The sequence below is a fragment of the Nelumbo lutea genome, chromosome 4, assembly GCF_056320005.1.
Source record: "Nelumbo lutea isolate HS-2025 chromosome 4, American lotus-T2T, whole genome shotgun sequence".
Taxonomy (NCBI): Eukaryota; Viridiplantae; Streptophyta; class Magnoliopsida; order Proteales; family Nelumbonaceae; genus Nelumbo; species Nelumbo lutea.
In genome coordinates this window covers 86,072,666-86,100,080 of record NC_142687.1, presented here as the reverse complement: position 1 = coordinate 86,100,080, position 27,415 = coordinate 86,072,666, and the positions used below count along the sequence as shown (strand labels likewise).

At 39.1% G+C, this 27,415-nt stretch overlaps 2 protein-coding genes and 1 pseudogene across 5 annotated transcripts; 2 read left to right on the top strand and 1 right to left on the bottom strand.

Annotated features, from left to right (window-relative positions):
• Positions 1-465: 465 nt before the first annotated feature.
• On the top strand, positions 466-6,116 carry LOC148861509 (T-box protein). 4 transcript variants are annotated; one of them, XR_016112227.1, is made up of 9 exons: positions 592-2,413; positions 2,530-2,607; positions 2,719-2,861; positions 3,056-3,126; positions 3,311-3,406; positions 3,699-3,791; positions 4,035-4,130; positions 5,677-5,838; positions 5,969-6,116. XR_016112227.1 is itself a non-coding variant. In XM_088982122.1 (8 exons), the coding sequence occupies exons 1-7, from the start codon at positions 1,919-1,921 to the stop codon at positions 4,115-4,117; spliced, it is 1,059 nt and encodes a 352-aa protein (XP_088838248.1). In that variant the 5' UTR covers positions 466-1,918; the 3' UTR covers positions 4,118-4,130; positions 4,261-4,630. The 4 variants fall into 4 exon arrangements, 2 of the variants coding, with proteins under 2 accessions (XP_088838248.1, XP_088838249.1); XM_088982122.1 differs by lacking the exons at positions 5,677-5,838; positions 5,969-6,116 and adding an exon at positions 4,261-4,630 and having other exon boundaries at positions 466-2,413; XR_016112228.1 differs by lacking the exons at positions 5,677-5,838; positions 5,969-6,116 and adding an exon at positions 4,261-4,630 and having other exon boundaries at positions 500-2,413; positions 3,311-3,441.
• A 1,814-nt stretch (positions 6,117-7,930) lies between these two features.
• LOC148861508 (small heat shock protein, chloroplastic-like) lies at positions 7,931-8,667 on the bottom strand (annotated as a pseudogene).
• Positions 8,129-26,199, top strand: LOC148861507 (Phospholipid/glycerol acyltransferase family protein). Its single transcript, XM_088982121.1, is given in 8 exon segments — positions 8,129-10,357; positions 11,056-11,174; positions 11,287-11,352; positions 11,602-11,799; positions 24,240-24,358; positions 24,988-25,093; positions 25,486-26,019; positions 26,021-26,199. Coding segments are annotated over 8 exon segments (1,407 nt in total). The 5' UTR covers positions 8,129-10,134; the 3' UTR covers positions 26,063-26,199.
• The last annotated feature ends 1,216 nt before the right edge of the window (positions 26,200-27,415 follow it).

Here is a 27,415-nt window from a genome sequence, read left to right as displayed (position 1 = left end):
GCCCACGCCAAACAATGCCTATATAAAGGCACCAACCCCAATGGCATAAGGGGGACAAGCAAGCATATTCTAGCTCTCATACTTTGTGATTTTTAGCTCGCAGTCTATTACGAGAGTAATGACTTAAGCATTAGAGCGACCTCGCCGGGTTAGCCACCCCGAATCCTCTGACATTGATTCCTTGCAGGTCTCTAAATAACTACGAAGCTCAACAATCAATCCAGCTCGCCACCAAGCAGCCCGGCCCTCTGGTCAGCTCGGCAACTAATAGGCAACCAGCTCGGCCCTCTGGTCAGCTCGGCACCTAAGAGGCAGCTCGACACTCTAGTCAGCTCATCACCTAACCTGCCCAGCTCGGCTCAGTCAACTCGTCACCTAACCTACCCAGCTTGGCCCAGTTAACTCGACGCCTAATCTGCCCCCGGCCATCAATCAAAAGTTCACTTCGGCCACTCTTCATCGTCCACTTGAATCAGACCAAATAACGAGGTACTTGGCCAAAAATTGATTCGTTATTAGTGGTCCAAGAATGGATGTTTTGCCGGTGACCTGAGGAATGCTTTGATACTGAGTTGCCAATGACAAATGCTCAAAATAGGGGGACCACCTCTCCAGCTAACGAATGGATGTTTTGAGTTGAGGGAAAGCTTTAATGACAGTAGATCAACATTGGTTGAGGTCCGATGGGGTAGAGTAGATGACCGCCTGAAAGAGAAGATCAATTGTCTGTTTTGCCGAGGACAACAAACCAGTGAAGCGAGTGGAAACAGAGGTGCTGCAAAGATTAGATAGGCGGCCAAAGAGGGGAGGAAAATGCTGGTTCTTTACCACTGCTAGAGAGCCTCGTTTATGTCCAAGAAGATTGCGAACTGAGATGGTGCAACAATGGATCATGGAACCAATAAGTAAAACAGAGAGAGAGAGAGAGAGAGTGGAAGCTGAGGGAGAGAGAGAAGGAGAAAATGAGAGATAGAAAGGGGGAGATCGATGGAAAGATAGGGGAGGAAGAAAAGCTATCGCTACTATGAGTTGCAGCGGCAGCTGGAGCAGAGGGCAGACCGAGGAGGAAGAGGAAGAAGAAGAAAGGGAAGAATATATATATAGATATACATATACAGAAAAAGAGAGAGAAGAGCGATCCAGTGGAGGGAAGTTACTACCGCTGGTTCGCCGCTTGCATCGAGTGGAAAAGATGAACAGTGACTGGTTGATTTGATTTCGGTAGTTCCCGATTAGGTTAAACCAAAAATTTGTGTTGGCTTTTATAACCAGCTTGTCCCTCCTCTCCATCTCCCTCTTTCTGTCATTCAGGCGACACATCGACAACCTTAGCGCGAGAGCGAGCAGCAACGGCAACGGCACACATGAACCCGCCGACACCGCATTCGATGTCTTCGCCGCATACACCTTGTGCCATCCTTGCACAATCATGCACTTCTGTAAAGAGTATATCTCAGATCTAAGATTCCATCTATCTAGCAAGGGGGTTTCTATTGAGTGTCTCTCAGAGGTTGTCGTGCGCTGGTGGTGCAGCACCATCATCGACATCGAATGCGGTGATTACAGAAACATCGACATCCTCTCCCATAAAGACGAATAGAGCAATATTGTGTTTAAAAAAAATATATTTCAGTGGTGTTATATGTGTACGGATTTCGACGGAATATTAATGGACGCTAATGGTAAGATAGAATTAGTCAGGTGTAGATTAGTCAATTTACCCTTATGGATCGAATCGAAGTCGACCCGGTTCGAGCCTTGTCTGCCGAGCTCGTCTCCAGCCGTAGCCGTGGAAATTTACTGCCGGCGAAAGATCATTCTGCGCCACAGTGGCAGTAAACAAATCGAATGCCCACCTTTAATGAAAATACAGATATCATGCGTCAGACGAAGCAGTCGATCCAGAGAGAAGCCTTAGATGGGGAATTCCTCTCTCTGCTTTAAATTCACTTTAGTACTATCCCTCTCTCTCGCTGTTTCGTCGACTTCATCTTTGCCATTTCTTCGTCGAACCCACTCGTCTTCACCCTTTTCGATCAAAGTCTCTTCATCCCCTCCTAAAGCATCTGCTTCGGACCTTCTCTCTCTTCTTGGAAGCAGGGAACAAGCTTCAGCAATCAACCCTGAGGTAGCCAGGGAGCTTAGATCTTGCTTGAAGTTTCTGGTACCGTTTTCTCCGATTCCCGCCGAGAATAAATTTGAGAGATTTTCTAGCGGAACAACGTATCTTCACACCGGAGTCAAGGATGACCAGCGGAAGTTGTCAAAGACGATCTCTTGTCTGGACCGTACAGACGAGGATGGGCTCATCTGGTGGCCGCCGACGTCAATGATGGAGCTTGCTCGTATCGCCGTTGACTCCGGCGGAGATCCGGCAGCCATACACAGAGCCCTAGATCCGACGATGTTGCCCGTGAGTTTGTAACAGTGTATCATCCAGTTCACAATTATATCTTTCTAGAGTTCAAAATATAACACTTTAACACTGTAACTAAATCAGTATAGCTGCTCTTCATTCGTAATATATAGGTTCCTGATGTCGAAGGATCGGAACTGGATCAGTGCCAACTCACAAGAACCCCGTACGGTAGACGCTTCATGGACGAGGTCCGAATCACAGTAATGAACCTCTGATGGTGCTTCATTTCCAATTCGAAGTTGGTTAACTGAAATTAAATTGCTGAGGTTTACCTTCGCTAAAACATTGTAATTGTGCAGGAATTGAATTCATACCTTGCCTTCCTGTTTGAAATAATTGCTGCTCGTGTCCCTTCTGTCGGATTGAACGTATCATTAGATCGCTATGACCTTTTTCATGGGCATCTCTTTCTTGCTACGGACACTGGAAGGCTTGGTATATTGTGAGTTGAAAATCGTTCTCTTATATGTAGTATTGAGTCCATTGTGGCCTGAAGGTCTGAAACTATTTGAAAAAGAAAAGAAAGAAAAAAAAAAGGATAGGAAGAGAATGAGAAAAAAAAAGCTAAAAAGGAAAAAAAATGATTCCTTCTAAATAAGCATGATCATATGACTCGATGGTTCCAATTTGTGACAGATTCCATGCGAAAGAATATCCAGCATATGATACGGAAGTTTTCCCCTACAATATGGGTTATTGTCAAATAGGTAAACTGTTTCAGACATCTTAAATTCTCTATTTGGAAATTGGAATTTGTTGTTTTTGTTCCTTTCAACTCTATATGCTACTTGTGCTATTGGATTGCTTCGATTTATAATTTTTCTTGTTATGTCTTATCTAGTAAGGAATTGCTGTTGCTCTGACCACCATGTATTTCTTTCTTTCCTTTAGGAAGTAATGTGGCGTATGACGATTCAATTAATCTGCGAAACATTCTTTGGTTGGCTCCTTTGCCAAGCAATTCCACCAAAGCTTGGTTGGCACCTGGTATGTCTCCCAGCCAGGAATTGCAAACAAAAAATGTCAGTATTTCTATTTCAGAAGTTTGATAAATCCATAGTCCATAGACTCCATACAGAAAGAAATCTTCATTTTATATCCTACAAATAAGTTAACATGGATCAGCTTCTCCTTCTATAATCTGAACTCCATGTTTCCCTTCACTTTTTCCTTTTAAATATGGTCATATTTCCTGTATGTTAGAAAGATACTATTTTGCCAAAACCATTAGTTTTGTCACAGAAGATCTCTGATTTTCTTTTAATCTTCTCACTTATAGGAGTCTTGGTAGTCCTGGATGCCTCCCCAAGAGGGGTTATATATAAAGATCTAATACCAGAGTATGTCAAATTTGTGAGAACAATCTATGAAGGTTAGAAAACTTATCTTTTAATTCTTTTTCTGTTTGTTCATGGGAAATTAAACAATTTAGATTGCCATTCATAAAGCTTGGATATTTTCAATTTACCATTTACATAGATATATAACGACCACTTTGGGTATTGCCATGAAGAAAGGTTTCTTGCAAGAAATTGGGAACATAGATTATATATTTTCTGTTGACCTTTTACTAAAATGGATAATGTTCAGTTGATTGATTATCAGTACTGTCCAGATGATTTTGGTGAAGTTGCAGTTGATGTCAATTACTTGAATATTGGAGATTCAATTGCGGATTACAAGATTTTCATTTGCTAAAGCCCTTTTCTAAGTAAGCATTTCCTCTTTATGATGTTAATTATACCATGTCAGACATGAAATTATGATTAGAAGTTGGTGTTATTTTCTGGTAGTATATAGAATTACGTTTTATGCCTGATCTGAGAAGTACTTGTATATAGGCATGATGTTTTGCAAAGAGAAAAAGAAAGGAGAAGGAGGGCACCAAGAAAACAGATATGATATATTATGCTGCTAACAATGTCATCTATAAGCATGTTGAAAACTTCTTCAATTGATCATTGTTTAAATGGCTGGTGGAACTAAGCTTAAACAGCAGTAGAAGAAGATGACAATGTAATCACTTAGAAATCAGTCAATCATGAACGCTGACTGTTGGGACTATCACACTGTTGACAGGAAATGGACACTGTTTGAAGCAACATCTTTGGAAAACTCCAAAGCATGCATATTCACATATTCATGTTTATTATGTATTTTATCAAATTCAATACAAAACTTTGTCCAGATTTTCCTTTTCCCCTTTCAAAATTCTCTATTCATTGCCCATGTAAAATGCATCTTTAGCATGAAGCTGGAAAACCAGCCTAATGTTTTTTCACTAATCTGTTTCTTGATCTTTGGCCAAAGGTTTGGTTCATATCCAGTCCACCCTCCCAGACTCCAGGTAGCTGGGACCAACATTGAGTAATGGTCCTTTTTATTGGCATAAAAATTTGGTTCTTGAAATCAGTTCAAACCATCTCTCATTTATTCTTATATATAGGTACTATCACATTTTATCTTTATTTATTTTCTGTTATCAAACAACTTACTCAAGCAGGACAACCAAGGCATTTCTTTCTATGTAAAAGAGTTTCTTCATCTTCTTGTCGTACACTAGCATTGTGGTTTGCCACAGAAAGTACCTAATGCTATTTAGTAAGTTTGTAGAGTCAACATTACCTCAAGCATAAAACCTAGCATGATTTACATATGGCAAAACTAATTCAACCTTTTTGTTTATCTCCTTGTCATCCACTAGCATGCATCATCAGGGTTCTTTCTGAAGCATCTAACATGACCTAGGTTTCTAATTTTTCTTAATCTTGGTATGCTATCATTTTCTTATCAAGCAAAAAAGCTTCTTATTCGGCTACCTTTCTCATTTTTTCACCAAAACCTTGCAATGGGACTGCTTTTGTAAATGGCCATTGGAAACTCCTAACAGAACTACTGAGTAGTTCTGAGTTTCTTGACATACCTTATCTTGTATGTGGATATCTTAAATTCTTTCTACTGATCATTTCACATCTACGTTTTACTTTTTACATGGCACTTCTTTCTGCTTCTGTCCATCTTTTCTTCTTCAAGCAAGCTTTAAGTTTAAACTACAATGCTTTTTCAGACTTTGATGCCCATCAGTTTGTTCTTCAACTCCTATCATTTTCATTACCTTCTTTCATCCATCAAAATGAACTTAGCCTATGTTTGTATTCGCATCTCCTATTGGGATAAATTAGGACAGTCAAGGATCCTATTGGGATAAATTTTCTATTCCAACATTATAAAAAGATCAACATTTTCTTATTGATCAGGACAGTCTTGGATGCTCAATGGAATATGGAGCACTATGTTTTAGGGGACTAAAGATGTTATAGCCAAGTCATTCTGTAGCAGATGAGTTAAATGAAAGAAAAAGGAGAAAACAGGGAAATAAGAAAGGATCTACGTATATATCAATCCACCCTTTGTATTTGGTAAATAATCCATCTCCCAAACCCAAAGATTCTTTTAGCAACACACCAACATCATTTATTCAGTAATATGTATCTTATATCCATCATAGCTCACAAACCAAGGTTCAAAATATCAGTGCGTTTGATGCAGGGCATATATCATGTATCAGTATCATGTCCTGAGAGATTGACACGTGGCACATAAAATGGCCCAGTTTCGGTGTCATTCCACTTGTGTGGGTCTGTATCTATCCTATTCATATTAATTGCCAATTTCCCTATTTAAATGTGTATAAAAATCATGTGGTTGCAAGGATGCCAATCCATTACGTGATAACTAAGGTGGTGTTTGGTACCATTGCCGATTTTTTAAAGAATTCTGCCAGTTCAAAGTCATGTAGTTTTTGTTTTTTGTTTTTTGTTTTTTTTTTTTTTTTTTTTGTGATAGGAAGAATTGCTTATACGGTTGACATTTTATTACCGTTTCTTAGAAAAATGCTGTCAATTTTTTTGTTTTGATTTATGTGAGACTCATTTTTCCAGAAAATGTCATTTTTGGCATTTATTGTGGGGAGAAACATTTATTCCTACATGGCTTCTATTGGTATCTTTATGTCTTAAAACATGAATAAACACAAATAAAATATGTTTTTAGGATTTTGTGCAGAGTTTTACTGCTCTCCTGAGGGTCCTTACCATTACATATATATTCCATCTCTTCTCAATGTTTCTCAAATATATCATGGTAGGTTTCTTTTCACACTAAAGAGTTATACATGAATTACTAAAAATTGTATTTCATATATGTTTGTACCTTATTTTTAATAACTTTTTATTAAATTGTATTTCATATATGTTCCCCCAAACATTAGCATTTTTATGTGTAGCCTAACCATTTCACCACACCTTGTGTTTGTGTATAAAAATTTCTTCATGTGGATCTTAAAATTGTCTTAAATACTTTTTATGCATTCTAGATTAACAAGGGTCTGTTTGTTTCAGTCAGAATTGAAACCAGAATCAAAATCTATTAAAATTGAAATTGGAACAGTCTACTCCTCCCACCTGTTTGGTTCGGACAGGAATTGGAATCAGTTGGAATTGATTCTCATTCCCAAGGGAGAGGAAGGGAATGGTCATTCCCTCATGGAGGAATGCTATTCCACTACGAAAATGAGTGGGATTCTGATTGTGCCCAACCAAACAGTTGGACATTCTGATTCTGATTCCAAACCCCTATTTCCACTAACCAAAAGGACCCTAAAACTATTTCAGGGTGGTTTTAATTTGCCATGAAACCATTAATTTGGCCATATCAAAATCCAGACCCGGTCCACTGTTCCGGAGTTCTTATCTCCAACCTTATTGTTGAATGGATTAGCCTTTGAGCTCTTTTCAAGAGCAAAAAAAAATCCAGAAGTTGAGCTATCAATGTGTTGGACCAAAACCCAATCCAATATATAAGAATCCAATCAGGAGAATGATGGTTCAGCCCAAGGTCAGAATTTATAGGCACAGAGTACTGTTGGGGTAGGTGTCAGATCAGAATTTATACCCAAAAAACTCTTTTTGGCAAAGATCACTGTCTTCTCTACTCAAACTAGTGGTGAATAACATTCAATCCTCCTCTCTCTCACTCTCTCTCTCTCTCTCTCCCTTCGTTCTCTCTCGTTCACTTTCCTTGTTTCATACTTGCCATCATGACCATAACCACCATTGTAGTTGCTACCACTGCCATAACCACCATCATCGTTGCCTCTAGACTGAACAAAGCCGCACGATCAAGATGGTTGTCGAGAAGCTTTGGACACATCAAGGTTTCAAAACAAATGCTTACCCTCCCATCTGACACAACATAGATTTTGATTCGATCCATCAGAAAACGGGAAGACGACTCCGACATCGGAGCCTTTGATGGTCTTGCAAATTTGGCAAGAGTAACACCAATACAAGGAGGACTATAGAAAAGGCACTCATGGATGAAACTACAACGGACGTCTGAGACTCACACACTCCAATTTTGTAATCTCTTCTTTGATCAGGGAAGGCCGACGATGGTGAATCTTGCAAAGGCGGTGACTTTTCAGTTCTCTACCGGAGTTACTCGCAAAAATTAGTCGATCTTAACTTGGAAGACGTCCTTCCTGTCCTCTTCCTTCACCTTTGGAACAATAACCTTAAGAATACCATTCTTCATCTCCGCCTTAAGTTGATAGATCATGTAGAGCATTTTAGGCAAGTTGATTCTGCTATTGTACCTCTGCCAAATCTTCTCCTTGCTAGATTCTTTTTCCCCTTCTCCCTCGATGATCAAAGTACTCTACTCCACAAACACCTTCACGTTTTCCTTCCCTAGACCTGGCATGTCCTTCCTCACATACAACATTCTCATCTTCCTTCACATCCCATCCTCTTCTCGTTCCAGCTCCCATCCCTCTTGATGTAGCCAGGAATGGGTTCTCCATGAACTGGTCCATCAAATTAAACACCTGACTTAAGCTCTTGTTGGAGAGAAAGGATCAAGCACGTCTGCCAACCAAATTGAAAGAAAACATGGTGAGAAACCAAAAAGATTTACAGAGTTAATGAACCCATCACAAGTCACAAGAACAAAAAACTGAATAGGATAAACGATAAGGACTAGAAGAGATTAGGAATGTAACCACAGCGGCAAGAGACAGGCTAGTCAAAGCGGCAACTAACATTAACACCATGCTTGTCATCATCATAGTTGCGCATTTGAGCATTAGTATTGAAAGAGCGCATTATGGGTGGAACAACCATGACAGAGTGGACTGGGTTGAGGAGGCTTGGAGTGGTGGCTCTCCTTAATGCAATTGTGGAAGCCATTAGAGAAGGCTAATTTTGGGTATCAAATCGGAATGGAGCCAGAGAGAGAGAGAGAGACTGTACTAGTGAACACCAATTTTGTAATCTCTTCTTCTTTGATCAAGGAAGGCCAATGATGGTGAATCTTGCAAAGACGGTGACTTTTCAGTTGTCTCAAGCCAACCATCGATGCCTTTCTAGTGCTCAAGGGCCAACAGATCTCTGGTGCTCCTCATCTTGGAGCCAACAGATCTTCGGTGCCCCATCACAAGGTAAGATGTCTATTCGTCAAACCCTTACGAGTAGTGCCACTTCAATAGCAGGATTGCCGATGGGATGTGCAATAGCAATTGACTCTAGGCCAATGACGTGTTGATCTGGACAATGGGAAGATGTTATCCAACACGAGAATTGGTCCATCGGACATCTTCAAATGAGTTTTATTTGAAGTTCTCTCTTTCAATAATTTGTCAAAAGTTTTATTTTAAAAATTTAAAGAAGAATGATGGGTAAAATAGTTTTTTTAATCCTTTCACTAATAAACATTGATGGTAAAGAAGATTTAGTCAATTGTCAGAATCAGTGGGGATATTTTTAGTTTTTTAGTTTTAAACAATATTAAAACAATAAAGGTATAATTAATCAATTTTCTAAACCTTAAAGATAGTTTAAAAAAATTTATCATATATGAGCAATCAAGAATAATTTTATGATAAAAATATATAATAAGGTTGACTGACCATTTAAGGGTAATAGACAACTTCTATAGCAATCTAACGGAAATCTTAACGGAAAGGTGAATTTTGAGCAATAAAGGAATGGAAATGCATGAATGACCTCACAGCTTATAGATGGCGATTTACCGTATATAATAAAGCCATAATAGATAATGGATCTTTTGTGGTGGGCACACACGAAGTTTTGTGTATAGAGCATCCGCACCGAGCTCGGATCTGCTACCCATAAGATGTTCCTACATCTCTACCATGAGATATGAACTGCGTATTTCCGATGTTTCGTGGTGATGCTCTGTGGGTAAGGATGTGAGTATCAATTGTCGGTAGCAGAACCCAACATCTCATAGGTTATGACTATGTACAGTTGTACACGGTATATATCACATCATCAGTCACCAGTCACCACACCAGCTAGTTCTTTACGAGCAGATAAACAGGACAGAGACAGATATCCGACGGAGGTTGATTTGGTAATTTGGCTTCAATCAAAGAAATATTAGCTTCTTGTCGTTTAGTGATCGTCTTCTGATCCATACTGGTCGCGCGTCACTCTGCCATTCTCCAATTTCTTTCGCTCCCCGCGGAAGGCACGGGGATGTCCTTCAGATGTTTTACACAGGGACGACACTCTCCATAGCTGTTCGAAGAATCTGCTGCAAAGTCCGAAAACCCTAAATCTGAAAATTTTGTCTTTGGTTATCAAGTACTGGTCTGTTTTTATCCGACTTCAAGCAAACCTGTCGACACATCCATGGCCGGAGGCTGGATCGATCAGAGCGATCTATGGAAGGAAAAGGCCCGGGCACTGCAGATTCGGATCAGAGATCGTTTTCGCATCGCTGTCGACAAGCATAGACGTAAATCGAGGCTATCAGATGGTTATTTCTCGTCATCGGTTCAACGCTGGGTTCTACGCCTACGCAATCTTCGCACAGATTCGATGCCGGCTTCATCTCCATTCTATCGGAAGCGGGGTATGCTTCTCAGAACATCATTTCCTCTTTTGTTTTTCTTTTCGGTTTTTATTTTAGGTTAGGCAAAGAATCGAAGAAATGAAATGCTTTTTCATTTGGCCATTCCTATATACCAAGAGCTGATTTTTTTTTCCACTCTCTCTCTTTTTTTTTTTGGTCATTTATTGTTTCAATTTTATCCATAATGGTAAGAATACCATTTTACTGATTTTAGTGCAGACCTTGTGACTTGAATTATGTAGAAATACTTCTAGGCTCCGGCATACCAACTCTTTTTGAGGTTTAATTGTACTAAGTATTTTTATTTAATCGAATTGTTCATTTGCGGGCAATATGTAGGAGATTTAATATATGAATTCAACCTGGTTACTATCTCCTAGTTTCTAGGAACTGTTCCGGAAGTACCTGATGCGGTAAGTTTTTGCGGCACGCTTTCCCTAGATAATATGGGGATACCGATAAACACTTGAACATCATTCTGCTTCTTTGGTGGAATTCTGGATTTGGACTTAGTTGATCAAGAGACTGGTTTCCGGTCTAACTTGGAGTCTGCCACTTAACGTGGCAAAGTCTTTCTCTTTGTCATGTTCTTGCAAATCCCTGAATCCCCAGATTCCGAAAATCCCTTGGCAGGTTTATTTTTTTCCATGTATTTTACCGAGCAATTAATATTGCTTGTGGGTGTCTTACAACTGCAGTGAATAAAGATTTTGATGCGGAGGAAGATTCATTCATCATCCACATGCTTCGATCTCTAGCTGTTCCAGTTATTGGAAACGTTTGTCACGTGTTTATGCATGGGCTTAATCACATACAGGTATTCGAAATGCTGCTAGATATTCATTTCCCTTTTACTTCTCTCCCCCCCCCCCCCTCTTTTACTGCTCCTCCCACCCCTTCGATGGCTAAATTTGATGTCTTTATTTCAGATATATGGGGCAGAAAAACTTCATCAGGCATTACTGCAGAGACCAGAAGGCAAGCCTCTTATAACGGTATTCTGTGGACACCCTATTGCAAATATTCAATTTGCTGCATCTATGCATGTCTTTTCATTACTGAAGTTATTTGAGTTCATTATTTTGAAGCTTGTTAGATTACTATTTGCAAATTGCAACTTAGCCTGTATGGAATGATATATCTATGTATTTGCAACTTTGTATGCATTATACTTTTGTTGTGTGGACTGTCTCTTTTTCCATTTAGGTCTTATTTTCTCAGATGTATTCAATTATTTGCTGCAGGTAAGCAATCATGTGGCTTCTGTAGATGATCCATTTGTCATTGCTTCTCTGCTGCCACCAAATGTTTTGTTGGATGCCCAGAGCTTGAGATGGACGCTCTGTGCAACTGACCGATGTTTTACCAACCCTGTGACATCCACGTTCTTCCGATGTGTTAAAGTTCTACCAGTTTCTCGTGGTGATGGGATTTATCAAAAGGTATCCTATAAATATGTATACTTCAGCATTTAGTTAATCTTTAACTTAAAAATGTTTCTCAAGGCACCCATTATTTGTCAAACCTTGAAAGTTATGTGTATAGGATTATTCTAAAAGATTTGGTTTTACATTAGCTAAATAATGTAGGTTAGGATGTACACTAACCTTATGTTTGGTTTGAAAGTAGAAAAGTTTACAACCTGTTTTGATATAAAAACTGTAAAAGAAAGAAGAAAAGAAAGAGGAGAAAGGGTTTCAGCTAAGAAAGATGGAGAAGAGAGATAGAAGAGAATGGGAGAAGCTAAGGATTAGGTCTAGCCACCCCTTTCATTAGATTATATACTCATAAATAAAAGAGAGTACAAAGACAAGCATGCCCTTAGTAAGTCGGCTACTTGTGAGAACTTAAAAACACTCTTAACTTAAAAATAAACTAATGGGCCTAAGGCCCAATAACTTCCTAACTATGCTATGTAAATAAAAACATGTTATTATCAGCCCAAAACTCAACGCTCCCCCTCAAGTTGGGAATAAATGTCGTACATTCCCAACTTTGTGTAGATCATGCTCCATCTTGTTTCTTGCAACTCCTTTTGTAAGAACATTAGCAAGTTCAGTGTTTTAAAAGCACAAGGCACAGGGGTCAATTTGCACCTGAGGCACAAGGCGCAAAAATACAAAAAAAAAAAAAAGCTAAAAAAATTGTCAAAAAATTAAAAAAAATAAATAAATAATAAATAAAATTATTAAACATAATATTACTAAAAAATATAAAATTAAATTTTAAAATAATGTTTTAAAAAACCTATTATCTAAAATTATAATACATAAACATAAGATGTAAAGCATATTCAACGAGAATTTAAAAATAAAACATTTTCAAGCATGTAAAACCACTAATCTCTTTTTTTTCACTCAATTCCTAATTCTACGAGCTGCCTTTGTGCGACGCCCCTTGGGGCAAGCCCAAACAAGTCCACATTAGGTCTTAAATTCCTAGTTTTAATTGCTTTTTAAGAAGACATTTTATTAGGATGAATGAATGAACTACATTACCAAATTGGGGGTTCTTGGAGCTTCGGCAAGCGAGCGAAGTGGCCCAGCCATTATGTTCAAAAAAAGCAAAAAAATTGCCAAATTTTCAAAAGGTGCACGCCTGGGCTGATGTGCAAGGCACATCAAGCGCATGCCTAGGTACACCAGGCGCGTACGCCTTTTGAAAGGGTTGCACCTAGGACCTAGGCGAGACGCATACCCTGAAATGCACCTCACCTGTGCGCCTAGGCACGCCTTTTAAATCACTGAGCAAGTTGCAAGTCAGATGCAACATATGGTAAGCAAACTTCTCCGGTTGTCACCCTTTCCCTTATAAGTGTCTATCCACTTCTATATGTTCCGTCCTATCATGTTGAATTGGGTTGTGGGCAATGTTAATTGTTGCCTAATTGTCACAATATAGCATCATAGGTTCTTCAGCCTCAACTCCAATCTCCCCTAACAAGGAACGGATCTAGAGGAGCTCTGAAACACCATGTGCCATGGCTTTGTATTTAGCTTCTACACTTGATCTTGCCACAATTATCTGTTTCTTACTCTTCCATGAAACTAAATTACCTCCAACAAGAGTACAAACTCCTGATGTAGATCTCCTGTCATCTAGGCACCTTGCCCAATCAGCATCTATGTAAGCTTCTAACTTCAACCGTCCATGGTTAGCAAACAATATGCCTTTACCTTGGTGTCCCTTCAAATAGGAAAGTATCCTGTCAATAGCCTCCCAATGTTGAACTCGTGGGGCATGCATGTACTGACTCACCACACTCACTACATAAGAGATGTTTGGTCGTGTCATACATAAGTATAGTTCACCCTCTGAAGCCTTTATCCTGTGGTTCTGATTAATAGGTGTATCAACTGCCTTTGCCCCAAGCTTTCCTGTCTCCTGTAGTAGATCTAGAACATACTTCCTCTGTGAGATGAAGATCCCATGCTTGGACCTTGCCATTTCAATGCCTAGAAAGTACTTCAACTCCCCAAGGTCCTTAATCTCAAACTCTTTGTGCAAATTCTTCTTTAGGGTGCCAATCTCACTCAAATCATTTCCTGTAACTACAATGTCATCCACATACACTATCAAAACTAACACCAATTACCCCCTCCTCTTCACAGAAAGAGTATGATCAAATTGAGTTTGAGTATAGGCAAATACAACCAATGCACTTCTAAACCTGTCGTGTGAAACATTGAGAGACAAGACGCAATGGAGGTGGCAAAGTGGGTGAGATAGCTAGGTTAGACACTAGAGTAAACAAAGGATCTGGAACAGGAAGTGGTATAGATTGCTCACGTCCTCCAAAACACTCCCCCTAAGAAGAACCCCCCAAGAAAAAAGGTGTGGAATAAAAAAAGTTGACATCCACAATAACATACCGACTCCCGAAGATTGGATCACAATAACAATACCCCTTCTAATTTCCTACATACCCGAGGAAGACACACTTCTTCGCCTTAGGATCCAACTTTGAGCGGTAAGGACCAAGAACATGGACAAAGCATATACATCCAAACACCCTTAGAGGAATATGGAATGTCTCCCCCTCAGGAAAAAGAAGGTTAAACAGAATGCTATATCCAAGAACACGAAAAGGCACCCGGTTAATCAAGAACACTATTGTAAGAACTGCATCACCCCAAAAAAGAACTGGAACTGTAGAGCTCAACATCATGCTTCTTGCTATTTCCACAATATGTTTGTTTTTCCTTTCTACTACATCATTTTGTTGTGGAGTGTATGTACAACTGCTCTAATGGATAACTCTATGCTCCAATAGGTACGATGATAGTTTTTTCTTTCAAAGTATTACTTGGTAATCATCCACAAATAGAAGAAAATACCGATAACCACCCATAGAGGAAACATGGTATGGCCCCCACACATCAGTATGAACAATATCATAAACAGAAGAACATCTTTTATTACTATTGATAAAAAAGAACATCTTTTATTACTTGTTTTAAAGGAATGTCTATAATGCTTTCCAAGTTGACAATCCTTACTCTCCAAACTGAACAAATTGACAGACTCAAACAATTTGGGAAACAAAAAACGCAAAGAAGCAAAAGACAAATGTCCTAACCGATTATGCCAAAGCATAACCTGACCCATTGACTCCAACTCAATACTCCTACTAATTGATTACTCTGATGACTAGGAAGCGCATCAAAAAAATAGATTCCGTTCACCTTACGACCAATCCCAATTGTCCTCTTTGCTTCCAAATCCTGCAAGACAATGATTAGGAGAAAAAATCACGAAACAGTTGAAATTCTTTGTCAAGCTACTAACAAATAAAAGATTAGTGATCAATCTAGGAACATGAAGGACAGAAGGTAGGGTAATGGTATCAGTTGTCCTGACAAACCCTTTCCCAGCAATGGGAACATGTGATCCATTAGTTGTGAAAACTCTCTTTGCAGAGCAGAGGTGGTATGAGGTGGAAATGTTGGTCATATGTTCTGAGGCTCTTGAGTCTATAATCCAGGGAGGTCCCCTTTACCTGTAGTGGATACATAATTTGCAGTGGCATGTGAACTACCTGTGTGTGCAAATAAGGTAGAATGACTACCTCCTGATCCACCTACACCTTGTCCACCTGATAAAGAGTTGGAACTGGTTGTATCCTTCTGATTCGGGAACTACCCATATTTCTCTAATTCGGCCCTTACTATAGCTATTGCAACAGACTCTAGAGAGGCTATAGTAGGTGGCCTTGATAAATCACCAATCACTATCATATTCACATTTCCCTTATTTTTTAGTCGGCTCGGTACAAGGTGTGGGTAAAGCTTCCAACAGGTATCTCTAGTATGTTTGGGTTTATTATAGTAGTCACAGATTAGATCCCTTTTGTCCTCCTTCCTCGGTTCATTTCCACCGTTGTCCCTACTCGGCTTAGGCTTCACTATGCTAACCATAGCTGATTGCTCAAGACCTAGGTTCCTCATCATCACATTTCTCCTACTCTCCTCTCCAGACACAAAGGCATATGCTTGAGAGAGAGTTACACTGTCTCAGGAAAGAATATGTTGTCGTGCAATATCATACTCAGGGTTAAGTCCAACTAAAAACTCAAAAACCCTATTCTTTTCTACCAGCTTCTAATAAGTTGTTGCATCTTTGCTACCTTCTCAAACAACAGTCTCCAAATGATCTATCTCCTGTCATAAGGTTTTGAGAGTTGAAACATAAATAGCAACAAACTTATCTCCCTGCCTAGTAGCAATCACTTGGTTTCTCAACTGATAGGCTCTAGTAGCTTTTTCATTCTACGAATAGATTTCTGCTACTCCATCGGTCCATCCCAAATCTCCTTAGCTGTGTTAGCCCATAAAAGCTCTTGCTTATATGGGGCAACATGGAATTACACATCCGAGTCATCACCACGTAGTTCTCCTGTACCCATTGAGAATGGTTAGTTTTAGGTTTCTTTTCCTCACCGGTGACATACCCCAATTTCTCACAAGCACCAATGGCCATCTTTGCATATTGTGACCATTCTAAGTAGTTTGTACCATCCAACTTGACTATAGTGATGGTTTCGACCCCGAAGAGGTCTCCAAAACCTCCTCCCCTGGATCTCATTTCTCTTGTAAATTTGTTTTCGACTCCACAGCCCTCCATAACTCTTAGAATAGATTAGGAAATCAATTTGAGATGAAAAAGAAGGCATTTATCTCCTTTAGAAACCTCAAACACACTCTTGGAACTCTAGAAGCCCCTCCCCTCCAAAGATTCCTTTTTCCATGGGAGCAAGAGAAGAGAGAGAAGAGAGAGAAGATGCTATCGCTCCTTCTAGAGACCTCCAAAAAGGTTGGGACTTGAACCGCCCCTTCAAAAAACCTCAAGGAACTCTAGAAAACTAGAGTGTGCCCCCTTCAGAAAACCTCAAGGATTTCTAGAAAACTAGAGTGCCACTTCCTAGGTAAAAAATGAAGAGTCCTACTAAAACAGGACTTTCCCCCTTTCTCCAGTTCTTCTTGATTTTGGTGTAAAACCCTAGACCAGCTACAAGGGATTGCAATTCCACCAAAAAATCCAAAAATTGGGCTTACCTGAAGTCTTTGATCAGCCCTTTACCTTATCATGCAGTCGGCCAATCTAGGGCTGCACGACGGAGCAGCTCAAGAAATCTTTAAACTTGCTCTGATACTAAGTAGAAAAGTTTGGACAACCTGTTTTGATATAAAAACTGTAAAAGAAAGAAGAAAAGAAAGAGGAGAAAAAGGTTTCAGCTAAGAAAGAGGGAGAAGAGAGATAGAAGAGAATGGGGAAAGCTCAGAATTAGGTCTGGCCGCCCCTTTCATTTGATTATATACTCAAATAAAAGAGAGTACAAAGACAAATATGCCCTTAGTAAGTCGGCTACTTGTGAGAACATAAAAACACTCTTAACTTAAACATAAACTAATGGGCCTAAGGCCCAATAACTCCCTAACTATGCTATGTAAATAAAAACATGTTATATCAGCCCAAAACTCAACAGTTTGAAGGAGAAGGTAGGGAAAGGAAGGGAAAGATAGGGAAACCTATACAAGGTTTGTAAAGGTTTCCCTACATTTCCTTTCCTTTCCCTACTTTTTCCTTCAAACCAAACACAGCCTCAGATTCTTCTTCCTTCCTGCTTGCCTATTTGTAAATGCCATGTTTTCTGTATCATACAATTTTTAGTTTTAGTAATGGTTAATAAACTCATATCAATTAGAAGAATGCTATAGTCATGATTTGGGAGTTCTTTGTACTACACCATATTCTGTTTTATAGTTGGAATGGGTCACAGATGGAGCTATCTTTTAGGAGAGTAGAAATTGCAGTTCTTGATGTTGACTTCAATAGGTCCCTTCTTTTTCTTATAATTCAATCAGGTTTATGATTTCTTTTTTCCATCATGGTTATATTCTTCAATTTTTAGTCATTAGTTCAAAACTACAACCTTCTGTCATTGTTTTGTTGCCAGTGATGATACGGAAATTTATGAAGGGCCCCTGTAGGCCACTTTTTTTCTTGTATAAGTCTGTATTTTCAGATTCTTCCTGTCTTTTTATTATGTCACACTTAATTACCAAACCAATCAATCCTCAACTCCTCAAGGTGCACTGGATCATGACTCCGAGGTTCAACTGCTTTATAGTCCCATTGATTTGGCAGTCTTGGCTAAAATGTTTTGGAATGAAAAAAACCATCTAGCATAAAAATAATATAAAAGGTAGAAACATCTATGGTCCCTTACAATTGTTGTAACAACACTTGATCTTTAGTACAGGCATTTTAGCAAACAGGAGAGAGGTACTTGAAGCATTATCTCTTGGCATTTTCACAAAGATTTGCAAGAAAAAGGGGAAAAAAAAAAGATGCTTTCCACCAAGTGATCAAAGTCCAGGGTCCCCAACATATGGTCATATAAGAAGGGGAACTAATCTGAAAAGAATCAGAAATGAGAAACAAATGTAACAACTGTCTCACATTGACACTCAAGAAAGGGGAAAAACTGAAATCAAAGTTTCCAATTACTACTGGCAAAAATGATTATTACTTTAAAAGAAGATAGAAGTTATTTTTCATACCTTTTTTTAAGAAAGCATGCAAAAATGCACAACCAAAAAACCGCAATCTGCCATTCTAAAAAAGAGAGAAGAAAAGTAAAGAAAGAGAAAAGGAGAGAGAATATGTGCATATTTAGATTTTATATACATAAATTACAGTCCATATTCAATTGGAAACATTAAGGCTGCATGTTGTGTTGTGGGGCAGAAAAAGCATGTGGTTCCTGCAAGTTGGTGGATCTATTATTCATGATGCAGCATAAAACTCATACTACTTTCCACTTTGCATACAACCCATTCTTAGAGCTGAACATCTGAACATAGAAAACAGCAAATTCAGAAATCCTTTTCCATTTTTGTGATAATTTAAATTTTAGAATATTTAACCATTTCAGACCCTTGGTCGGTGATTAAGTGTTCAAAATATTGTAATTTCTTTTATTACAGAATTCTTAGTATGTTGTTGTATTTTGCGTCTTTATCTGACTGGTTTTATATTTTTAATGATATTCCAAATTTTTGGTAAAATAAATCAACAATGTCAGTGTCTTTCTCTAAAACCAAATTTTCAGTGACATTAAAAACCATGAACACAGCCTAAACAAATAAATTTGAAAAAAAAGAAAAAATATACTTTAAAATGATTGAAAACTTAAAATACAAAATACCTGACTTGCCCGAATCCATTTTTATTTATTTGAAGAATGGTTGAGTCGTGCCTTGGAAACATCATCAACTTTGTCTTCCAGGGACACATAGCTCTCTACATTTCGTTTACAAACAAAACATAACTTTTCTTGTTCAGACACTAAAAACAAATGACCCAGAGTTATTTGTTTTTCCTATATAGTGTCACTTTTATGCTAATAAACTATTATTAATTTTTATCACTAGCCAATTGCACATTTCATTTGATTCTATGTTTCAAAAGTAGATTGACCCATCTTTGGTTTCACAGGTTGATATATGTGTTTTTATATTACATATAAGTATTGTAATATGAATAGTACATATTATATATAATATTTTATATTATGTGAAGATAACATAAATTTTATACATAATTATATCATCATCATCATCTAAGTCTTATCCTATATAGGGACATTTACACAAATCCTTTTTCGCCATTCTTTTTTGTTTAGTGTCATATCCATCGTTATATTATTAACACAAAAAACAATTCAAAGTACTCGGTTTCCGTGAAGTTTAAGCAGCATGAGGGTGATTTTACGTGGGTTCTCACAAATGTTTACGGACCGAATGACTACAGAAAGAGAAAGGAGTTGTGGGAGGAATTGACGGATGTTAGAGGGTTGTGGGAGGAATTGACGGATGTTAGAGGATTGTGGGATGGGCCTTGGTGCATGGGTGGGGACTTCAATGTGGTTAGATTCTCGGAGGAATCCAATAAGGTTAACCAGAGGGTGACAAAAAGCATGAGGAAGTTTAATAGCTTTGTGGATGACTTTGAGCTTAAAGAGATCCCCCTAGCCCATAAGACATTTACTTGGTCAAATCTCCAATCTAGACCCATTTGCTCTAAACTGTATAGATTCCTGTTCTCTCTGGATTGGGAAGAGCATTGGGGAACCTTGGCTTCTAGAGCTCTTCCAAGGGTGACCTTTGATCATTGGCCCATAGTGTTATATAAGGAGGAAAGAAGGCGTGGAGGTCCTACCCCCTTTAGATTTGAAAATATGTGGTTATTCCACCCAGGGTTTACTAACAAAGTGAGGGAGTGGTGGTATGAGTGTAACCCATTGGTGGAATGGGAAGGGATGAAATTCCATAAGAAACTTCAATTTTTGAAAGCAAAAATCAAGGAGTGGAATCTGATGGAGTTTGGGATGATAGAAAAAAAGAAAGGGAGATTTGTTGGATAAGATTGAAAGCCTTGACTCTAAAGAAGAAAGGGGAGAACTTGGAGAGGAAGACAATGAGCTCAGGAGAGGTTTAAGAAGACAGTTAGAGGACTGCATGCACAAGGAGGAAATTAGCTGGAAGCAAAAATCTCGGTGTAAATGGGTACAAGAGGGGGACAAAACTGGTAGTAGATGGCAAGAGAAGGAAAAACCTGATCTCCAAACTGGTAGTAGATGGAGTTGAGCTAGTACATCAAGAGGAGATTGTTGGGGCTTGTGTGGAGCACTTCAAATCTATTCTAAGAAGGCTTGTGTGTAGAAGGGTGTGGGTAGAAGGATTGGATTGGCCAGATGTAGAGGTGGAGAACAGGAGAAGGTTGGAGAGAAGCTTTAGTTTAGAAGAGATCAAGGAGGTTATATTCTTTATGGATAGAACAAAAGCCCTAGGCCCGGATGGGTTCACAATGGCCTTTTATCATAACTGTTGGGATATTTTGAAAGATGATCTTTTGCGGGTGTTTGAGGAGTTTTTCACGAGAGGAATTGTCAATCCGGGTGTAAACTCTACATTTATAGCCTTAATTTCAAAAAAAAAAAGATGCTTCCCACTCGAAGGATTTTAGGCCAATTAGCTTGGTTAATAGCTTGTATAAGATCATTGCAAAAGTGTTGTCTTTGAGGCTGAAGAAGGTTTTGCCAGATATCATTGCACACTACCAAGGAGCTTTTGTGAACGGAAGACAAATTACTAATCAGATTTTAATTGCTAATGAGAGCGTGGAGAACTTTAAGAGGGATAAGAAGGGAGTGGTCTGTAAGTTGGACTTGGAAAAGGCTTATGACTTGGTGGACTGGGAATTTTTTAGGAAAGTTGACTAAATTTGGGTTCGGGGATAGGTGGTGTAAGTGGATTTTGTGTCCGAAATTGTAATTACTCGGTGCTAGTGAATGGGATAGTGGTAGATTTCTTTCCAGCCAGTAGGGGTATAAGACAAGGAGACCCCCTTTCTCCTTTCTTGTTCATTCTAATTGCGGAGGTATTGGGGAAACTGATTCACAGAGCAGATTCTAAGGGAGCTTATTAGAGGTTGGAGAGTTGGGAGGGTGGAAACCCCCCTTACTCACTTGCAGTTTGCTTATGACATGATTCTGTTTTGTGAAGGCGGTAACGTGAGCTTTATCAGGAATTTGAAGTCGGTGATACAACTGTTTGAGCAAGTATCCAGCTTGAAGGTTAACCTTGGGAAGAGCTGTGTTGTGGGGGTGAATTTGGAGGAGGGAGAGATCAGGGAGAGTGTTGAAGTGCTAGGGTGTGAAGTCTCAGGGCGGCCTTTGAACTACTTAGGGTTGCCTTTAGGTGATAATCCTATGAGAGAGAGCTTTTGGAACCCAGTGGTGGAAATGTTTGAAAAAAGATTGGTGTCATGGAAAAAGAACTACCTCTCTCTTGGTGGGAGAATTACTCTTATTGAGGCCACGCTTGCTAATTTACCTATCTTTTTCCTGTCGATGTTTAAAATCCCAGTGAAGGTTGCTAATAGATTGGAAAAGTTAATGAGAGATTTCCTGTGGGAACCGGGAGAGGAAAAGAGGGACCATAGAGTTAGCTGGGAGATAGTTTGTAGGAGTAAGACATGTGGTGGTTTGGGGCTTGGGAATATTAGGAGAAGGAATATGACTCTGTTGGGAAAGTGGTTGTGGAGATTCCCCTTGGAGAAGGAGAAGCTATGGGCTAGAATAGTGGCAAGTATTCATGGGCTGGAGCATAATGGATGGGATGCTGGAATCAGAGCTAGGACCACAAGCAATTCTCCTTGGAAAGCCATTCATGACCTGCTACTAGTTTTCTCCCCTAATATTAGGTATGATTTGAATTCTGGTAACTCCATAAAATTCTGGGAACTAACCTGGGTAGGGAGTGCCCCTCTAAAGGATCAGTTTCCATCTTTGTTTGCTCTTTTTGATCTGAAAAATGGGCCAATCTCGTCTTTTACCACCCCGTCCTCTTCCACTTCTGGGATTGGGTGGAACTTGGGTCTAAGAAGGGATTTGAGGGACTCAGACTTTGACAATATTTTGAGCCTTACTGCAATTCTTGATAACATTGTTTTAGACCCCACTAGGGCGGATTCTAGAATTTGGACACCTTCTCCCAACGGCATTTTTTCTTGTACTTCTTTCTTCAAAGTCTTAAGTCAGTCCACCAGTCCTACCTTCCCTCCTTTTCCTGTTGATGAGGTTTGGTGCAAAGCAATACCTCCTAGGGTTGGTAGTTTTTGTTGGGAAGCCTATCTGGAAAGAATCAACACTGGTGATCTACTCCAAAAGAAGAGACCTAATACTTGTTTGTCACCTCAGTGGTGTGTTCTTTGTAAAGCGGATGGGGAGACTGGTTTTCACCTACTAGTGTCTTGCCATTTTGTGAGGTCAATTTGGGAATGGGCTTTGTCCTTATTTGGATGTAGTTGGAATACCCCATCAGACTTGCAAGGCCTTTTTTCCCCTTTTCTTTTCAGGTGGCGGATAAAAAAGCGAAGGACAATGTGGAGAGGACTAAGGGCTGCAGTATGTTGGACACTTTGGGAAGAAAGAAACTCCAGGATATTCTTAGAAGCTCAGAGAGGAGCAGCAGATCTAAGGGCTATCATTCATATTAGGGCGGTACAGTGGCTGAAATCTTTGGAGCTCTTCACAGACTACACTGTAGATGACATGTTGAGGAAGTGGGGTGAAATTGTAAATTGCACACAGACTAAGTCAATAATGAGTGTGGTTTGGACCCCTCCACCTAGTGGATTCGTGAAACTAAACTTTGATGGGTGTAGCAGGGGAAACTCGGGACAATCGGGGATTGGGGATGTTTTTAGGGATGAAAATGGGGTCATTTTTGCTATGTTCTCTGGCCCAATTGGAGTGGGTGACTCCCTTAGAGCTGAGATCTTTGCAATTATGGAAGGAGTACAGAAAGCTAAGGAGTTGAACATCAAGAAACTCTTAATTGAAGGGGATTCAGAGGTGGTGATAGGGTGGCTGATTAAAATCACAATGGCTTATGAAAGTACAATAATGAGAGGAGGAAATTCAAGTGGATGGTGCGGGAGATGGAAGTTAAGATACTTTGGGTTAAAAGATCAGCTAATTCCCTAGCGGACGGTTTAGCTAAACAAGGGGCAGAAAGGGATTCACTTTTTATGGCTAAGCTGTAACTATAGTGTGTTTTCTTTATTTTTTTCTTTTCTTGAGGTTCTTTGTTTCTCTTGGAAGATAAGTGTGTTTGTCTTCCTATTGTAAATCTTCTTTTGATGAGTTAATGAAAGTGTTATTGATCAAAAAAAAAAAAAAAAAACAATTCAAAGACAATTCTGAATCCATGACTTAAGAGTTTGGCAAAAGTCTATGCTGGCTGCCAACCAGCATAACCCTCTTTTATCGGGGCTTGGGACCAGTGCTGCTATATATTGTATTATACTTAATATTCTACATTTAAAACATAGGCCCAGAACCCAACCCAACCCAGGCCTGAGCTTATATTTTAGGCCCAGTCCAGTGCCACCCCTAGTCACAGGTTGAGCAACCCAACGATCAGGGTGGGGCCAGATCATTAACTTGAACGAAATTATATTGCCCATGGTTTTGGACAAAGCTAACCTTCATTGAAAGATAACAGAATTAAGAAAGTATGAAGTAAGAAGCATATCAAGAATCAGAAAATCCCATTTTGGAAATGAGATTCTTTTACAATATATAGCTACAATATGAACTATTTACTTAATTATGGTTATCTTGGTTCTAGTTATTGTAGAATATCTTCTTCAATGTGCATTAGATATTTAGGGTAACAGATCAGGGGAATGATTCTTCATCTTAAATGTAAGGTCTTCATTATATGTATATCACCCGTTCCTGGTGTTTTTCCATGTGCATAATGTGTTCTCATGTAATAAGCCTATTACATTTCTCATTAATCTCTTTTAGGGGTTGGATATGGCCCTTGCAAAGCTAAACAAAGGGGGGTGGGTTCACATATTTCCAGAGGGAAGCCGTTCTCGTGATGGTGGAAGAACCATGGGGTCTGCCAAGAGAGGAGTCGGAAGGTAAGGATTTAGTTTTTTTTTTCAAAATGTTTATGTCAATTTATTGTTTGTGAAGAAATGTGTTAGGATTACTATATATCTACAGAAAGCTGTGGCTTGATTTCCACAAATTAGATGTGTATTATTTTGTTGGACTACATCATGAAATAGATGCCTTTGTTATTTTTTGAGGTATGTAGAGACAGCTTCTTTGCATACTGAATTGGTCCTTGTAAGAAATTTAACAAGCCTCAGCATAATCAACTTGTCAAACACACGCACATACCCATTTGCATATATGATAGAATTTTGAGCTGCAACAGTGATCAGAATGGGAAATATTATTCAGTTTTTTCCACAAAAATGAGAACAAATGATTCTAAAAGTGGAACACAATAAGTGTAATCCCTATGGTATGTATATACTATTCAGTATGCACTCCTAAGATGCTCCTAACATTTGCAGTTTCTCAAAGTTGGTGCTCAGCGATTTGGCTACCTAGGTTTTTTTCCCTGATAAAAGCTTGCAAGCCTTGCACTTTGCTTAATGTCTCCTACTTTTATCCCCATTGCATCATTGTCTTTCTAACATCTTATCCTGTTAAGCCAAAGTGATGTATTTATTCCCAAGTTTCCATTTTTTTTTCTCAGATTGGTCCTGGATGCAGATAATATCCCCATGGTTGTCCCCTTTGTGCATTCAGGGATGCAAGAAATCATGCCAATTGGAGCAAGTTTCCCACGGATTGGCAAGACGGTAAAGTGTGCATTTTTTATTTTTAGTACCCTCGCACTACCCACTTGAGCATACAAAACACACTTGAATTGGAAATGAAAAGAATGAAGATGCTCTTTCCATCTTTTACCATACACGACATGACTTACAAGCATGGACTTTATTATTATCTTACTTTCTATCTTGCCAAAGATCCTTATTTTCAAATCTAGTCTTTGCTGTTTACACTTTTGGAGCTGCAACTGCAATTATAGCAAAGAAAGAAGAAAGGTGTAAACAGTTATAGAGATTTTCAGTATTGTTTACGTATATTTCCATTGGCGGTTGGGACTTGGGAGGCTCTGACACCTTTTCACATACTCCATGATTTAAATGCTCTTGGGAACTAACCTCTCCATTGCTTAAATTTGTAGGTAACGGTACTCATCGGTGATCCAATACAATTTGATGATTTACTCCTCACAGCGGATGACAAGCAACATGTATCAAGAGGAACATTATATGATGCCATATCCTCGAGGATTGGTCACAGGCTCTGTGAGTTGAAAGCCCAAGTTGATAAGTTAGCCCTTGAACAATCACTCCAAATTGAGGATTACACTTCACAAAATGCAGAACGTGCAAATGGAATTTTACAGCAGGTGGATTGGGAAGCATTTGGCATGACTAGTTTCATATTTACTGAAGATGGTTCCTCTTTAAGACCAGAAATCCAGACTCAACTGAATCTGAATGTTGAAGACCAAGCACCTGAAGCCATTTCGTCTGATACATACTTCAGGATTGGGTTTTCTTACGGGGGTGGGATTGTGTCAAGGATTCGTGGTTATATGGACCCAACCGAGCTCATGGGATTTGCAGCCAGAGGTTTCTTTATGAATAGTGCAAGGCTGAAGGAGAGTCCCTTAAGTGTCCAAGAAGTTGGTCCTTTGAAGGCATGGAAACAGTTTTCTGGAAGCTAACATATTCCAACAATGGAATTGCAGCTGACCTGAGCTGAGATGATCCAGTCGTGGCGAGCGGTGGCTATATTAGCCAGTATGCAATTCTGTAAATTCAAAATTTTGTCGAACTAGCATGGAATAGATTAATTTTCAATCAATTTTCCTTGGCCTTTTGAACATCAACTAAACTAGAATGAAGTAGATCAAATATTATCATCGCAAAAAGACAATTCGAAGTGGATCAAATATCAGTAGTTTATACTTGTCCTTAAGAGAGCATAGTGAATTTCGTCAAGGAGCTCCGCCCCAATTTGGTTATATAACGCGAGAAATTATTTCTTTATTTAGACAGGCATTTTAAATGCGGTGCAAAGCCTTCCATTTCCAGATGATGAGATGAGTAAAAGAACATAAAAGACGAAGTTGATATGTTAACGGAGGCCAAAATAATTGAAGGACATCTTGCTGGAATTCCTAATCTTATACATTATACTGGGGCCAGGCCTTGGCACAGTTATGAAACAGGACACCCTTTTCATTGGACTGTTAGAAGAAAAGGGGAAGAAGGATTATGAAACAGAATACTGTTCAATTTTTGAAGCTCCTTCTCCACTGTTCACCCTCCCTCCCGTTCAACTATCAGCTGTAACCGGATGTTCACATGTCTGATTTCATAACCCTTCTTGCCCTTTCCTTCCTTTGACACTATAAAATGGGTAAAATGGTCAGAAAATATCATAAAGGATAATTTTGTTATTTTCGAATTATTTAACACGTACCTGATGTCACATGACAGTTGACTGACGATGGTCAACCAACAGTAAAGATCAGTTAGACAATTTAAAAGTTCAGGATACTAAAGATATACATTTTAAAATTTGGGGACTCAATTGACAACCATAGTTTTGGTAAGAATACAAGTACAAAAGCAAGTAACGGCTTAACTGCCACTTTGAGCGGAATAGTGGATGACCCCGGCTGTAAGCCCCCAACAGCCGAAGTTATCCCTCACATCACATCCCTATTTTGGGGTGCAACTTGCAGTGGGCCTGAATCAGCATTTTGCAATACTTCGAACTCGGTCTTCCCATTGAAATCAACCAACCTGAGTCTGCCCAAATTACCACACCTTGTTCCAAATATTCAGTCTGTTAATGTCAGAAAGATGACCTAGTAGCTGCGATGGTCGTCCCTTACTCCCCTGTAATATACGCGTAATACCCAAAAAAGATTGTTCGCTTTGGGAAAGGACTTAAATCTCGCGATCTAAACCAAGTGTCAAACTCAACCTGGATCACAAGGTAATCCAGACAGGCAAAGTTTCAAGCTGAGCCTGAATCTGCTATTTCTTCGTTAAAATCAAGCAACTTTATTGGGGTAAAGGAATCACTTCAACAGA